At 38.0% G+C, this 15606-nt stretch overlaps 1 protein-coding gene across 7 annotated transcripts in view; it reads left to right on the forward strand.

Annotated features, from left to right (window-relative positions):
• KYAT3 (kynurenine aminotransferase 3) overlaps positions 1-15096 on the forward strand; it is a 35548-nt gene extending 20452 nt beyond the window's left edge. For 6 of the 7 annotated variants that reach the window (XM_050962189.1, XM_050962187.1, XM_050962191.1 and 3 more), the window contains 10 exons: positions 89-238; positions 1364-1450; positions 2493-2618; positions 2718-2838; positions 9249-9325; positions 10813-10902; positions 11700-11886; positions 13287-13360; positions 13959-14045; positions 14945-15096. In XM_050962189.1, the coding sequence (XP_050818146.1) occupies positions 89-238; positions 1364-1450; positions 2493-2618; positions 2718-2838; positions 9249-9325; positions 10813-10902; positions 11700-11886; positions 13287-13360; positions 13959-14045; positions 14945-15007 (1062 nt within the window). In that variant the 3' untranslated portion in view covers positions 15008-15096. The remainder of the gene's footprint in view (positions 1-88; positions 239-1363; positions 1451-2492; positions 2619-2717; positions 2839-9248; positions 9326-10812; positions 10903-11699; positions 11887-13286; positions 13361-13958; positions 14046-14944) is intronic. The other variant, XM_050962193.1, reaches the window with a different exon arrangement.
• Positions 15097-15606: the final 510 nt, after the last annotated feature.

Below are 15606 nucleotides of genomic sequence, written 5' to 3' on the forward strand. Positions count from 1 at the left end.
ATAGATTTTGTATTATCAGTTGTCTGTATTACCTAATACTTAATACATAGCGCACACATCCAAGTGTGTTATTCTTTATTTTGAACAGGGCCATCCATTGTTGGTGAAAGCCTTGTCCCAGGTATATGAGAAGGTTTGTGGAAGGAAGATTGACCCTTACACAGACATCTTGGTGACAGTGGGAGGATATGGATCTCTATTTAGTGCAATACAGGGATTAATTGAAGAGGGAGATGAAGTAAGCTTTATCTGAAGTATTTTATTATAGCTACCAAAATAAAATTAATTATGTTGATGTTTTGTTTTTAATGTTTTTTAAAAATATATACATTGCAGTTTTATGTATTTGACCTATGCCAAACAATTAAGAGCCCTGTCGTGTAGATGAGGAGCTGGCAAACACTTTTAGAGATTAGGCCATATCTCAATAAGGAGACTGTCTCGTGGATGCCTCCATCCCATTCACCAACACGCAGGCCTCCTCTCCTCTTCATTGTACTTTTCGTATCTTCTGCATCATTGTTGCTGTTAACACCCACTGATTCCCATTTTACGAACTTTGTGGGCTGCTGTCTGCATCAAGAAACTAAATATGGTGCAAGGTATCTGTTCTCGATGTTTGAAAAGCCATTATATTTCAGGTTTTGTGTCAGACTATTGTATGGTACCAATGTGAAGGGGAAAAAAGTATGCACATTTTTAAAGTTAGGATCATACCCCAGTATTTGTTTTCATATGTTAGGTCTGATGATTTATCCTTTCATTATTGCTTTGTTTTCCACTGCTACCAGATACTTGAAATGGCTTTTTGGGATGCACTGTAACTGACAAGTGCTTTTTCTGGTGTGTTACACTGGCTTTTTTCCTTTTCTTAAGACTACTTCTGTTTTGTATTCTCATCTGTTTTCTCTCTCTTCCCAGTTGCTTTGATCTCCTCTCCCTTTTTGTCTCTATCACTCTTTGAGTCATTCGTATTACCCTAATCCTTTGCTATTGTTCAATATCCCATTTGCCTCCACTCTCCACATTTTAATATCTTTTGTGTGTCTATCTGTAAGCGCTTCTAACATTATATGCTAGTAGCAACTGTAGCATCTAACTTGAGAAGATCTGCCCCCGTCTAACCTCTGAAGTACTACCAATATCTGTTGTCTAAGTGAGTAGTACCTCTAATTATCAGATTGAGAACATTGCCATATGATGTCCTAAAATGATGAAAATGGTGCATTATCAAATCAGGGTTGAATGCACAAGGGTCACAGTAAATTCATATGGCCAAAGTAAATCTGAAGAAAGTAATATGATGTTACTACACATAGTAATTTCTCAATTCTAGGTCTTGCTGACTGTGTTTTAATTTCAGGTGATAATAATTGAGCCATTTTTTGACTGTTATGAACCCATGGTGAAGATGGCAGGAGGAAAACCTGTTTTTATCCCACTGAGATATGTATGTTTTTTGTTTTTGTTTTTAAATTTAGCATTAATCACCGAATTCAAAATTCTTTTGTGAGACTAATAACATTTGATAATCACATTATAGGAGATGGTCCCTGTCTAATTTTTCTTAACACAACTATATAATAAATGAGATAAAATGCAACAATATAAGGCTCAGAGGTGAAGCTATCTAAAGCATTATAGACATAGTGCTCTACAAGTGTTGTAAAGAGTAGGGCCCTGTTTCCCATTTAATTCAGCTTCTGCATGCTGAAAGCTCCTAAAGTCCTTTTGTTTGACACCATCAGAAAAGTTTTGAAACACAAAATAATGGAAGGGTGATCACATGCCCGCACAGTTTACATATTTGTTATTTTAAAGAGTTGGTTTCTGATCCTGTTCAGCAGCTTGTGAAGATATATAGTCTCTAATCCAAAAACAGCGTACTAAATTAGGAATGGTTTTATGACTGTTTCCTTTTTAGTTATGGAGATGAGCAGTTTCTCTGTGGTTGATTTTCAAATAGCAACATCTCAGATATTTGAAAGAAAACTACGAATTAGTTGTAATGAAAGGCTAGAAAACTTTTGTTCTTTGGAACAAAAATCTAGAGGGATGAGTATTGAAGCATCCTAGTGTTATTCTTCCAGTCTATGGAAGGCATTGTGCCTGCACTCTGTGCAGTTGAGCTCCCCTAGTTTTGTGGGCGGCAGAACTGGAGATAACTGTTCTACAGCATTAGTAACATCCTGAAGACTTGCAGGGATTTCCCTGTGTAAGAAATTTTGACCCTGTCGTGAACGTAGGTGAACTCCAGCAGTTCTTATGCCATATCTCTCACTGTAATGTGTAACTGTATGAAGTTTAGAAGGGTCATGCTCCCTATCTGCTCCATGGTTGGCTGAAGCTTTCTCCTCTTGACTACATGTTGCAGCAGGGCACAGGTAGTTTCCTAACTTTGGTCTTCCTGTGGGCTTTGCATGGAGAAAGGCATGGTCTGGGCTATAATGTGTGTTGCACTTAAGTAATACAGACATTTATTTCTATTCTAGAAAACTGTTGTTGGGAACTCTGCATCTAGTGCTGATTGGGTCTTAGATCCCACTGAACTTGCAAGTAAATTTAATTCCAGAACAAAAGCTATTATACTGAATACTCCGCACAACCCTATAGGCAAGGTAAGACTTCCATTCTAGTTTAACATAGTAGCTGTAATTTCGGAGTGTATCTTAAATACACTGATTAATGCATTGGCCCTCCCTTTTTTTGCATTCTAGGTATTTACCAAAGAAGAACTCCAGGTAATAGCTGATCTCTGTATTAAACATGACACCCTGTGCCTAAGTGATGAGGTATATGAATGGCTGGTGTACAAAGGAATTAAACACATTAAAATAGGTACTGATTTTTGTATAATCACACAGATGGTTGTGGAAGGATATCACAAATGTGCATTTCAAAGCTAACTGATGCTGTCAAGTAGTTGAAACCATAATTTTGGTTTAGTTTAAAATGATGAAACTCTGATGAAGAACATCATTTGTTTTCTAAATCTTTATCAGATTAAAGGTGGAATTTTCAAAAGCATCTAAGTGACTGAGACACGCAAGTCCCATAGAAAGTGGATGGGCCTTGTGCTCCTAAGCCACTTAGGTCCTATTGAAAATCCCACCCTAATTCAATTCTTTGTTGCCAAGAATAAGATAATCACTGTTTAAGTATCTACATCTCAGTGGTGTGCTTTGTTGCAGAGCTAGCTCAGGGAAGGGAACAGGAGGTCACTAACAAACCTCTTTCCTGGAGCTCTGCTGATATAATCAGTGAGGCTAGTGCACAATAAGGAAACCACATTATTGCTTGCCCCATAGTAAACAGGAGAAAAAAAGTTGGCATAGGTTAAAGAATAAAAGTGTAGGAAAGATTATTTAATAGCCTCTCCCAAGCAGAGGCTATTAAAAATAATGGGCATTTCAAACAGTGAAATCACACGGGGGGCTATGTGGAGATGTGCTTCAGTAGTTCTCTCAGGCAGAGATGCTATGTGGACAAACTAAACCATTGCAAGGACAAATCAGACAACTAAACATTTCATGCTATCGTGGTCCCTGCAATAGTTTCCTTTCGTAGGGCCTGATCCATTGCTAACTGAAGTCTCAATGAAAACTGTTCCACTGATTTCACTAGGAGCTGGATCTTAGTATAGGCACATCCAATATATGCTGCCAATAACCCTAATGCAAATTCTGCAACACTTTTACGTGTGCTTAGTATTACATTTATATGTAGTCCTACTGAAGTCTATGGGATTGCACAAGTGCTTAAGTTAATCACATGTGTAAATGTTTGGAGGTTGTGACCTTAGTTTGAATCCTAGTTAGTGGATTGTAAGAAGTCTAAAATCCCTTGCCTTGCTAATTAGTACTAATGATTATCTTCTCAGCTATACACAGGTTTTGGTTCTGGAAGTAGCTACTTGCATGAACACCCAGCTGAAAGGTAATGGACTGTAGAGTTATACAGTCCCATGTTATCACAAGGAAGGTGAATTTTAATGATGCCCAACAAAGTAGCCCTGTTGAAATTAACATGTTAACCCAAAAAGCATAAAATTAATTTTCATGATGGTCGGAAGAACTGTGTTCTGTTCCTGGCTCTGATGCTGATATAATATGTGGCCTTGATCAAACCATTTCATGTCTCCATGCCTCGGTTTCCCCGTCTTTTAAACTGGCAATCATAATATCCTTCTTTATAAAGTGCTTTGAGATTGACAGATGAAAACCACTAATTTATATTAATGATAAAATTGATATAATTAAGTAGGAATAAGCAAATACTGTTTGTTTTATCTACAATGACTTTGGAATGCTGATAATTAAGATGAGTTTAGTGTAACTGAATTAATGTATTGTTTTGTGCTTGCTGAAGATGCAGTCCTTTTGCACGCTTAGCTCCCACTGATATCTGTGGGATGTGCTGGCTCCAAGTTTGTTTTTTACTTTCTAATACTATTTAAAAAAATGATGGCCTAACGATAATATCATGCAAGATATTATTCACTGGGACATGGAGGAAATAAAACTCTTAGTTTTATTAGTATATTATTAATCTAACTTTGTTTGAAGATTTTGAAGGAAAAATATCAGATGAACAAAAAGCCTTTTTATTGCATAACATAAAATTTACAATTCCAGTGTGATAATGACTCAAGTCAAAGCTTAGAGTGTTAGTCACTTGGATTTAGCTCCATACTCTCTAACAGATCCCATCAAATGATCATACAATTTATTGTTAAAAACCTACCAATCATAAAACCTTCAGAGTAAAAATGTAACTGATAAAGTCATTTTACTAAAAGAAGCAAGACTTTTTTTTTAACCTCAGCTTCTTAGTTTTTATAACTGCACATTAAAAATAATACAAGAAAAAAATCCACTATTTCACTATTTAGAAGCTGCAAGGTTTTTATATTAAGCTTTACATACTCAATCAAATGCAGTGACACTTCTTCTATTAAAGATGCAAAATGGATATTACAGAGTGTGGTGGTGGTTCTTATTATATAATCTAATAGGGTAGCTAGTCATATATCATAAAATTAGCATAGTCTCTATTCTGTCGCCCAGGCAGTCTTCTCTAATATAGAACACTTCATCATGTCTCTAACCCTTATCTGACTTTTGTAAAAGTGCAAATCTCTTCTGAGTAACCATTAGAGGTATAGTGGCAGATTTAGAGTTCTCATATCATAACTGAGGATTCTGTTGGCATTTCAACAAACAGAGTGCCAGCCCAGGTAACATGCTTATATGTATTACCTTACAGATAATTCCCAGCACTTGATTGGTGTTAAAATTATATTAAACTGTACTGAGTTTGAATATAATGATACTGCCATATGGCATGGAAAAAATGCTCCCTATTCCATTTAATTCTTGCGTATTAATTTATTGATTGTGAAAGTGATAGACTGCCCTTTTCCCCTCTACCTTCTCCCTGCTATTATTATTTGGAATGCTCCTACTATCTGTCCCCAAGCTTGAATTCCTGGTAGTAGGTTGCAAAACAATCTCAGGTCTACATTTAAAGGTTAGGTCAATGTAGCTGTGGCGCTCATGGGCTTAGGTGCAGCTTCCATTGACTTAGCTACCACCACTTGGAAAGTTGGATTATCTACTGTGAAGGAAAAAACCCTTCTGTCACTGTAGGAAGTGTCTCGACTAAGTGGCATGCTTGTAGCTGTAGCACCTATAGTATAGACATGGCCTAAATAGAGGGCACCTGGCTTTGAAATTCACTCGTCCTTGCAATATGCTAGAGACAGTTTGTCAGCCTTTTGGACATGGTGCTTAAATACTACAGCCTACATAGCTGAATTGAAGATGCATCTGTTCAAACTGACTTTTTGTTTTCAAGATTACTGGTCAGTTGGAGTGGGTAAGTGCTGGTTAGGAGAAAGATGGGTCTCTCGTTTGCTAATTGTTTTGTGTTTTACATTTGTAAATGCGCTCCAAAATGACACTGATGGGCACTGGCTTGAACCAGTTCTAGTACAGAGAGGTATTGTGAAAACTTACCCATGGAATTTTGTCATTACATCTATGACAGCCTTGCTTATGGGCCTTCGTAGAGAAAACTCCTGACAGTTATGCTGGATTTGGCAATAGCTCTTTAGTACGACAATATGGTAGGATGGGATGCAACAGGACCACTGAAATCACTACTCCTTGTGCCCTCCTCTAACCTTATATATAACAACGTTGGGAAACACATCTGGGTTTATCCTATGAAGTGATCCATGGATTGTGAGAGTCAGAAAGGACATTCCATTGAAGCTATCTGTGAAAAAGCCTGCAGCTACAAAAAAAGTCTTTTGCTGTACCAGAATTAAAATGGCCTTAATTTGGTTTAGCATAATTCACTACATATTAAACCAACTGAAGGTCACTTTAATGCTGAATGGAGTTTCCACACAAAAATGTAATGTGGTTTGACAAATTCACTTTAAATTCTTAACGTTCCTGAGTGTCCCCGGCTACCATGTATTCGATAACATGAGTTAAGAACACACTTTTTTTCCTAGTGAAGAGGTGCCTTGAGAGGTGCGATTGCTCATTCATCTCAATACACTATTAATTCTGAGGCCTGGCAATGACAGTGTAAATGTCAAGTATCAGGGGGTAGCTGTTTTAGTCTGTATCCGCAAAAACAACAGAGTCTGTTGGCACCTTAAAGACTGACAGATTTACTTGGGCATAAGCTTTCATGGGTAAAAAACCTCATTTCTTCAGATGCATGGAGTGAAAATTACAGATGCAGGCATTATACACTGACACATGAAGAGAAGGGAGTTACCTCACAAGTGGAGAACCAGTGTTGACGGAGCCAATTCGATCAGGGTGGATGTAGTCCACTACCAATAATAGATGAGGAGGTGTCAATTCCAGGAGAGGCATAGCTGCTTTTGTGTTGAGCCAGCCACTCTCAGTCCCTATTCAAGCCAAAATTAACAGTGTTAAATTTGCAAATGAATTTTAGTTATGCTGTTTCTCTTTGAAATCTGTTTCTGAAGTTTTTTAATGGGAGTGGACTACATCCATCCTGATCGAACTGGCCCTGTCAACACTGGTTTTCCACTGGTTCTCCACTTGTGAGGTAACTGCCTTCTCTTCATGAGTCATTATATAGCGTAAATGTCAACATTTGGTATTTCTGCACTGGAATAAAAGCCCTGTGGCACAGTCATGGCTGGCTCGAGTCAGCTGATTCAGGCTTATGGGGCTCAGGTTGCAGGACTAAAAATTGCTGTGTTAGGGCTTGGGCTGGAGCCCGAATGTCTACACAGCAATTTTTCAGCCTCAGCCTGAGCCCGAGTCAGCTGACCTGGACCAGCTGTGGGTTTTTTATTTCAGTGTAGACATATCCACTGTTAACTAATTTACTGCTGATCATTGTAACAGACTCGTCCAGCTAACAATCCCAGTGTACCTGGATACTACAGAAATCAGAGATGAAAGAACTGTCAAGGTCTGTGGCATAAACCAACAGCCCAAGAACCACCCAAAAGTGTTGAGAAAAGAGCAAAGAACTCCTGGATTTAGCCACACTGCAGCTGGGAGGTGTAATTCCAGTAAATCTGCCAGCTCTGATCAAGTTAGTGTGCTAAAAATAGCATGGGTGGCAGCTCAAGCTAGCTGCACAAGCACAATCATATCTAAGATCCTAGATATGTACTAGGGTGGCGGCTCTGGCTAGCTGTCTATGCTGCTGCAGCCACATTGCTATTTTTAGCACACCAGCTTGATCAGAGCTAGTGCCTGTATGTCTACCTGAGTTGGGAATCACACCTCCCACCTGCAGAGTAGACCTATTGTATATGCTAGATAGTCAGAACAGATCTGGGAGTTTCAACCAAAAGCAGATAGCCAGAGATGCTTTTGGAAGGCTCATTCTGTAGCTCAGGTCAGCTCTACAATGCAGACTTCTGCCAGCATGGTTATGTCTGTCAGGGATCACACCTCTGCACACTCTTGACAGACATAACTATGCTGGCAGGTCAGGGGTGTGAAGAGGTTTGATCCCTGATAGATAAAGCTGTGCAGGCAGAAACCCGGGGTCTAGATGCATATATATCAGCAAACCTGTTTTCATTCCTGGGGAGTGGTTTTGCTATATTGGTACAAAGCGCAGCTTTGCCACTATCTCTGCATCCACACTAGGGCACTTTGCTGGTATAGTATAGCAGTAGTCCTATGCCAGTAAAGTGCTCCTAATGTAGACATAACCTAACTCTGCAAAACTCAGTGAGGAATCCACTTTCTGCAAGTCTGAAGGCACATTTTGACTCTCAGCAGCTGATGAAATATTTTTAAGTATGTTAATATTAAATTTTGATGGGAAATAGCACCAATACCTGTAGTCATAAGGGTTTGACGTTGAATTTTTTTAAATTAAAGCTTCAATTCTACAGAAATTGAGGTGTTGAGAAACACTTTGGCTGGCTGCAGGAAGGCTGAGACTGTGCATTACAGGGATACAGTTGTGAGTCTCAGTAGTAGATGTAACAGTTCAACTATTCCCGTGTATTTTATAAACGGTAGCGAAGACTGGCAGATACTACGGATTTTAAGATACATTGTAATCAATCCCATGATGATTATTTGGATTATGCTGTTATCTGGTGACAGCTGAGAAACTACTTAATTGCCCTTTCTTTCACACCCTCTCAGTCCGAAACTTATTCTCAAGGGATAGATGTTTTTCAAGTTGCTGACGTAGAATTAGTAGATGTTTGGGGGTGTGGATGGCTCAGTCACCACAACTGACACTGGTTAACGTTCCTAATGGCAGCACCAGCAGAGTGGACAAGGACTGAATGGACATAGAGGAGGTCAATTTCTAGAGATGATCCCTCCAATTCAGATTAGAGCATAGTGAGAGGGAAATGTAGCAGAGCTTGCCAGTGGTCATGCAGCATTTGTTCTGTGGTTAGATGAAGGCCTTAGTCTCCAGGGCTGACAGTCTGGTACCTTTTCCAAGAACAAAATTCATACTAAAATGAAAGATGTTTTCACTCTGTGTGTCTTGCCTCATTCCTTAACTTTCTTCTTTTGTTGATCCTTGTCTAATTTCTATTCCAAAATACATTTGTCCATTTTTCATTTAATTTAAGATTTTTTCTCCTAGCTTTATTTGTTACAATATTAAATTTAAAATACTGCTGCTCTTAGCCAGGAACAATACAGGTTTTGTGATTGTATGGAACATGTATGTGCACTGGCAACCAAGTCACTTTATTTTATGTACAGCTACACTGCCAGGGATGTGGGAGAGAACAATAACTATAGGAAGTGCTGGAAAGACATATAGTGTCACTGGCTGGAAGGTAAGAATAACAAGAGTAAGAGATCTGTTACATAAATAAGATATATTTATCTGACCTGAACCCCGTCTATTTTTGCATTCTATCATTTGAAAACTCACAAAAAATTACAGACAATATTCATTTGGAAATGCTGCCTACCTTTAAAATGCACTCTCTAACAATGCTCTTAAGCATTTATTTTTACAATTAATGTGAAAGTGAAACAGAAGGGTGAATATTAAAAAATTAAATACAAAACACTGTTTGCTTTGTAAAGAGAGCCAAGACTGCCGAAGGATAAACACAGAGTATTGTTTAAAACCTGTTTCCAGTTTTGTGAAGCAGGTGTAAATGTTGGCATTAAAACATCTATGGATCTTATGGCTTCCACAGATCAGTCTAGAACACCATTCCTTGTGTGCACAATTATTTTAGCCTACAAAATTGCACCTGTAGTACATTGGAGATGCAAAAATTCAGGCTAGCTTGAGGTCCCATTATATGTGACCAATAATATTTTATTTGGCTCTGGTAAAGTAATGACAATGCTTTATACTGATTACTAAAACAAATACAAAAGTATTAAAACATCTAGCAGCAGATTTTCAACTTCAGTTGCAGAAAGTATGTTAGCAAAAATATCCATAATCTGAGCAGCACCTTTCTCTTCTTTCTTATTTATCAGCTGTATCCAGTCTACACCATGGCACACTAGTTTCTGTGTGGCATTTGGTTGTGCATCACACACAAAACATTTGTTTTTGCCTTTTAAGGCTCCTTTATAAAGGTGACTTGAAACTTTAATTCCCCCATTTCTCTCTACTGATGATTTGGGGGAAGGGGAGGAACAGCTCAAATCATGGCCCTATATAACATCAGTAGTGAAGTCCTCCAAAAAGAGAGCGAAGCAATTAACTGATACTTCTAACAGTTTGAAAAACAAACAAACCCCAAACTGGCAAGGTTGGAAAAGAATAAGAAATTTGATGACATGGTTATACACTACAAAGGGACAGCAAAAGAAAATACCACTTTGTCAGTTAGAGACAGTCACTCTGCAGCCATTAGGGACTTGTATACCATTGTGTAGTTTTTTTTTTATATATTTTGGGTCAATTCCATGCATCTAAAACAGCCTGTGTGACATGAAGAAGGTGCCTAGGAAACAAAAGATGGAAGTGTTTCTATAAAAAAGCCAGAAAACTTTAATTATTACAGTGTAAACACTCAGTCTGTTTTCTGCTCGAAGGTATGTGATGCATTAGGTTTGTGCTACACAACAGCAGAGTTCAAGGACATTTTAATTAGTATATATGAGTCTTTTCTTCAGCATTTCAAACCTGCCATTTTGCAAAACTTTTACAGTTTTTATGTCAACAAAAGTGCACTATTGCTTCTTCCTACTGTGAATACCTCAAATTCTTTCAACTTTTAATTCTTTATTATGAGTTCTAATTGCTAACTTGCCTTATGTTTAAGATGTATCTGTGTTTTCTCCTTTCCCTTAGCTTGGATGGTCCATTGGTCCACAGCATTTGATAAAACATTTGCAAGTTGTTCAGCAGAATACGCTGTATACATGCCCAACTCCGTTACAGGTAGATACAGATGGGAGAGGAGAGAGGTTCTGTTTGTACCGTGTCTTCCATAAAAGAGCTGGGGCCTCTAGGCACTACTGCAATACAATTAATACAAATTAGTATGAATTTTGAAATGTCTACATATTTTTATGTAGTTTCTTGGGGATAAGTGTGCTGGTAGAGAAGGCAAATTTGAGAGTTACTAATGAGGCAATTAAAAAAATTAATGCAATGAGAATTTGCAAGAATCTTCAAAAGTGAGCATTGTTGCACAAAGCCTGGCAGCCTCACTCCTTTCTCAGCGAAAATGTAATTACACGATGCTGCAGTGACATCTCATATTGCTGTTAATTACTTTTACCAAACAGTCTACAGTTTATTTACTAGTATTCTATCATGTATTAGCATCAATAATTAAAACTAAACTATACTTCAAATTACACTGTAAACTCTTGAGGCAAGGATGTGACTTCCTCTGTCTGGAGCAATGTCTAGCAGAATGGGGCCCTGTCCTGATAGGGACTTAGGCGTTACGACACTGGAAGGAGTAAATAACAACTTGTCAAAATAAATGCACAAGTTACATTTTGTGATGCAGTGGTTTAGGGTATTTGTGGACTCAGTAAGACCCTGGTCCTGCAAAGGGATAATAGAAAAATTATTATTATTATTATTATGTGATCTATAGGATCTATGTGAGAAGGCCCATACACCATGCAACGTCCCAGCGACCTCTCCCAGTAACTTCAGCAGGATTCTGCATGGGTGCAAGATTCCACCTGCAGGAAATCTTTGTATGCTGATTATGTTTGCAGGAGGCGTTGGCACAAGCACTTTGGATCGACTTTAAACGCATGGATGACCCAGACTGCTACTTTTACTCGCTGTCTCGAGAGTTGGAAGGCAAGCGTAATCGGATGGCTCAGCTACTCCAAGAAGTTGGATTGAAACCTGTCATTCCAGATGGAGGATACTTCATGATTGTTGATGTTTCTGCACTCAGTTAGTGAAGGTTTATTATGGAGAGAGTGGGAGCGTACTCTGTAGTTAAGATTAAAATGCAACTTCCATTTTAACGACCCCTTTTTTTCCGTTTCTCATAACACTTTCAAGCGAACTCTGTTTTGGGCTAAAATGCTTTGTGTGTGAACTTGGCCCAGAGGTAATTATTTTTGTAAGTTTTTTGGTGAAATCCGTTCATCGATTTTTGAGTGGTGTGATTTCTAATTACTGCCTTTGTATTACTTTTTCATTTAATCAAGTCTGATGGCTGTTGCAGGGAAGATGTGAAATTAGGGTTGGGAGAGAAGGTAGTTAACTGGATTTCTATTTTAGGAAGGTATATGATTTGCAAAAGTTTGAGAATTACTGATCTGTGTCTGAGGGTACGTCCAGACTACCCGCCGTATCGGCGGGTAGCGATCGATATATCGGGGATCAATATATTGCGTCTCATCTAGACACAATATATCGATCCCCAAACACGCTCCCTGTCGACTCCGGAACTCCACCAGAGTGAACGGCGGTAGCGGAGTCGACGGGGGAGCCGCAGACGTCGATCCCACGCAGTGAGGATGAGAAGTAAGTCGGAATAAGATACTTAGACTTCAGCTACGATATTCCCGTAGCTGAAGTTGCGTATCTTACATCGACACCCCCCCTAGTGTAGACCGGGCCTTAAAATCTTAGGCCCGCACTCACAGAATTTCCTGTTCAGTTTTTCCCCTTAATCTAAAGTCACCCAAACATAGAGGCACTGTAAAGCACTTTAATTCAATTTAAAAGGACTTTCAAATTTCACCAAAGTTTACCAATCCTTCCAAAAGTTGAGGATATCATAATATCAGAGAGAGAATTTACCCTAGAATTCAATCTTCTAGGGATGTGTACATTTAAAACGCTACAGAGGCGCAACTGCAGCTGTTGCACTTCAGTGTAGGTAGTACCTACACTGATGGGAAGGATTCTGCCATTGCCATAGGTAATGGACCTCCTTGTGTCAAAGGAAGAATTCTTATGATTATGCTGTCTACACTAAGGGCTAGGTCAGTATAGCTGCATCTCTCAGAGGTGTGGATTTTTCCTAGTTCCTAGTATAGATCTGGCCCCAGTCTCATGTCTTCCATTGACTGCCTATAATAGCACTTTGCACTTAAGTTAATTAGGCCTCCCTTTGAAATAGGTAAATATCCCATTTTTCCCCCACCAAAGTCATACAAGTAGTGTCAAAACCAGGATTAGACTCTGAATGGAGCACAAGACTTTGTTCAGTTCTTCCTAGAGTTTTTGTAGTGATTCTAGTATCAACTGTAATAAAGAATACTGAAAGGTAAGTGTCCTCCCACTGGAATCTGGGAGGTCCTATAATATTATGCTCCATTTCACATTCATTTTTATTTTAGATGTGGATCTGTCTGATATGGAGGCGAATCAACATTATGATTATAAATTTGTGAAATGGATGATAAAATCTAAGGTAAGATGTCTCTTATATGCAGTCACTCTGATATACATTAAAAATTAGGAATATTTCTATACCTAAAATAAAAATATACCTGCACCTATAAAAGGATACTTCAAAATGTAAACATCTGAGCTGTATGCCTAGAAGTTTAGCTGTGCATATCACCCTAACTGTGGGAATCTAGTGGCTAAAATCCTGCTGAACTATAACGTTCTACTGAAAATATAACGTCCACTGAAAATGTAGCTTGTAGTCTTAGCGCATAACAATAAAGACAAGTCCCAATAATTGCTGTTTTCCACACTTATATGTTTGCAGTAGGCAAGATCCTGCTACCTTTCTTGCCTAGAAAAAGTGGTTGAGTTTGGGCCAGACTTAGCTAGCACATGCCAAACCTGAACTTGATCACTCTTCCTGATCAAGAGAAACTCATTGATTTCACTGGTGCAGGATTAGGTACTTATATTTGATATGTGAATTCTGAAAATTAAGTCAATTCAATTCTAATGAAGGAAAGGAAGACTCCAAAATCTTTGCTGTACAATTTATCAAACCTAAAATTGACTGTATCTGTGTGTAATCAGCAAATCATTATGTTTCATCATTTCAGAAACTGTCAGCAATTCCTCTTACAGCATTCTGTGGCCCAGAGACCAAAAAGCAATTTGAGAAATATATACGTTTTTGCTTCATCAAAGTAAGTTTGTGTCCTGCTCTAGAACACTGTTCTGATAGCAGTGTTGATTATTACTAAAGTGTTTGTGTAGTTTAATCTAGAGGAGTTTTTGTGTTTTTTTTTTTTGCTGTTAAGCAGTTAGTTATTTGGTTCTTTTTATGTTGACATTTTTAATAGCATTACTGAAAAATGTGATTTATTAAGAATGCAACAATACGCACATGGAAGAAGAAATTAATACAAAATACAGGCCCATTCTGATTTGGATAAGGAACAGAAATGGCGAGTGGTGAGGTTGCAGAAACACAAAGCAACCTGACTGCCTCTTTTTCCTGCCCAGTATGCACAGAGATAATTTCTAAGAAAATTCTAGGCAAATCAAGCTATAGACTACATGTGTGACTCACAGGACTATAGCCAAGTCACAAAATATGGAATACCCACACTTGGAGTGGGGAGGAGGAGAAGAGAATTCATAGCACAGCTTCATTACATGGGTATTTAAAAACAAAAAAACCCAGTTTTACACACAGGGTAACATGACTTCAAATGTAGCCTGGACAAGACCACTACTGTAAATGCAGTAGATAGCAACACAGATGTAATGGAATTGATCTCTACATTGTTTGATAGTTTTAACACTAAGGAAAGCAAAGGAGTTGTTTGGAAATAATATTTTGAATGTACAAAGTTTTACAATAATTACAAGAAATCTTAATTTTGAATTCCTTTCTTGGTGTACCCTCTAGATATATAATTACAGAGTTTAGTGGCAAATTATTGAATCCTTTGGATATTTATAAGATACAATTGTAACTTTGTCAAAAAATACTAGTTTGTAGTGCCGTAAAAATGGCTGATACTCTATTTATTTTGTAAAGCTCTGTACCTACAGTAATTGTGGCATTCTATACTTGCAGCAAGACAGCACACTGGACGCAGCTGAGGTGATCCTGAAGAACTGGAATAAACCTACATCTTGATTTTTATATTTGTATTAGTTATTCCATCTGGTATAATTATTTTATACATAGGTATTTCATTATACCATTAAAAGTTAATGTACTCTAAATACAGTACGATTCATATGAAATTGCAAATAACTCTGGGAGGCTACCTGCTGAGTAGCTAAAATAACAATTTATCCATTGCAAATAATGTGATCCAAGGAATTATTTTCAGTCTTTCTGAAGTGTTGGCTATTTCACAAAATAATCACAGGAATCCACATTTTGGGGGTGGGAGATTTACTAGGGCACTGAAAAAATAAATACATCATATAACTGTATTAGGACTTAGGAGGAAGAAGTCAGAATTAGAAGAATAAGAGCTGTTCTAATGTAATGGTATAGGAGCCAGTTGGAAATAGCAGGATTTGAAGATGGAATGTTGTGTTTTACATTTCATAGCTTGATGTGAAGGGAAATTAAGAAATGCTTTGAAATGGTGCATGTTAGCTAGCTCCAGGGACTTAGTACCTAACAGCTTATGAACACACACAACAAAATTGATTTAGTTAAACCAATGCCATTTTTGGTGAATAGACAGTTCTAAATGTTTTAAATCATTACTGTTTTAATTT

This window comes from Gopherus flavomarginatus, chromosome 7, assembly GCF_025201925.1.
Source record: "Gopherus flavomarginatus isolate rGopFla2 chromosome 7, rGopFla2.mat.asm, whole genome shotgun sequence".
Lineage (NCBI taxonomy): Eukaryota > Metazoa > Chordata > Testudines > Testudinidae > Gopherus > Gopherus flavomarginatus.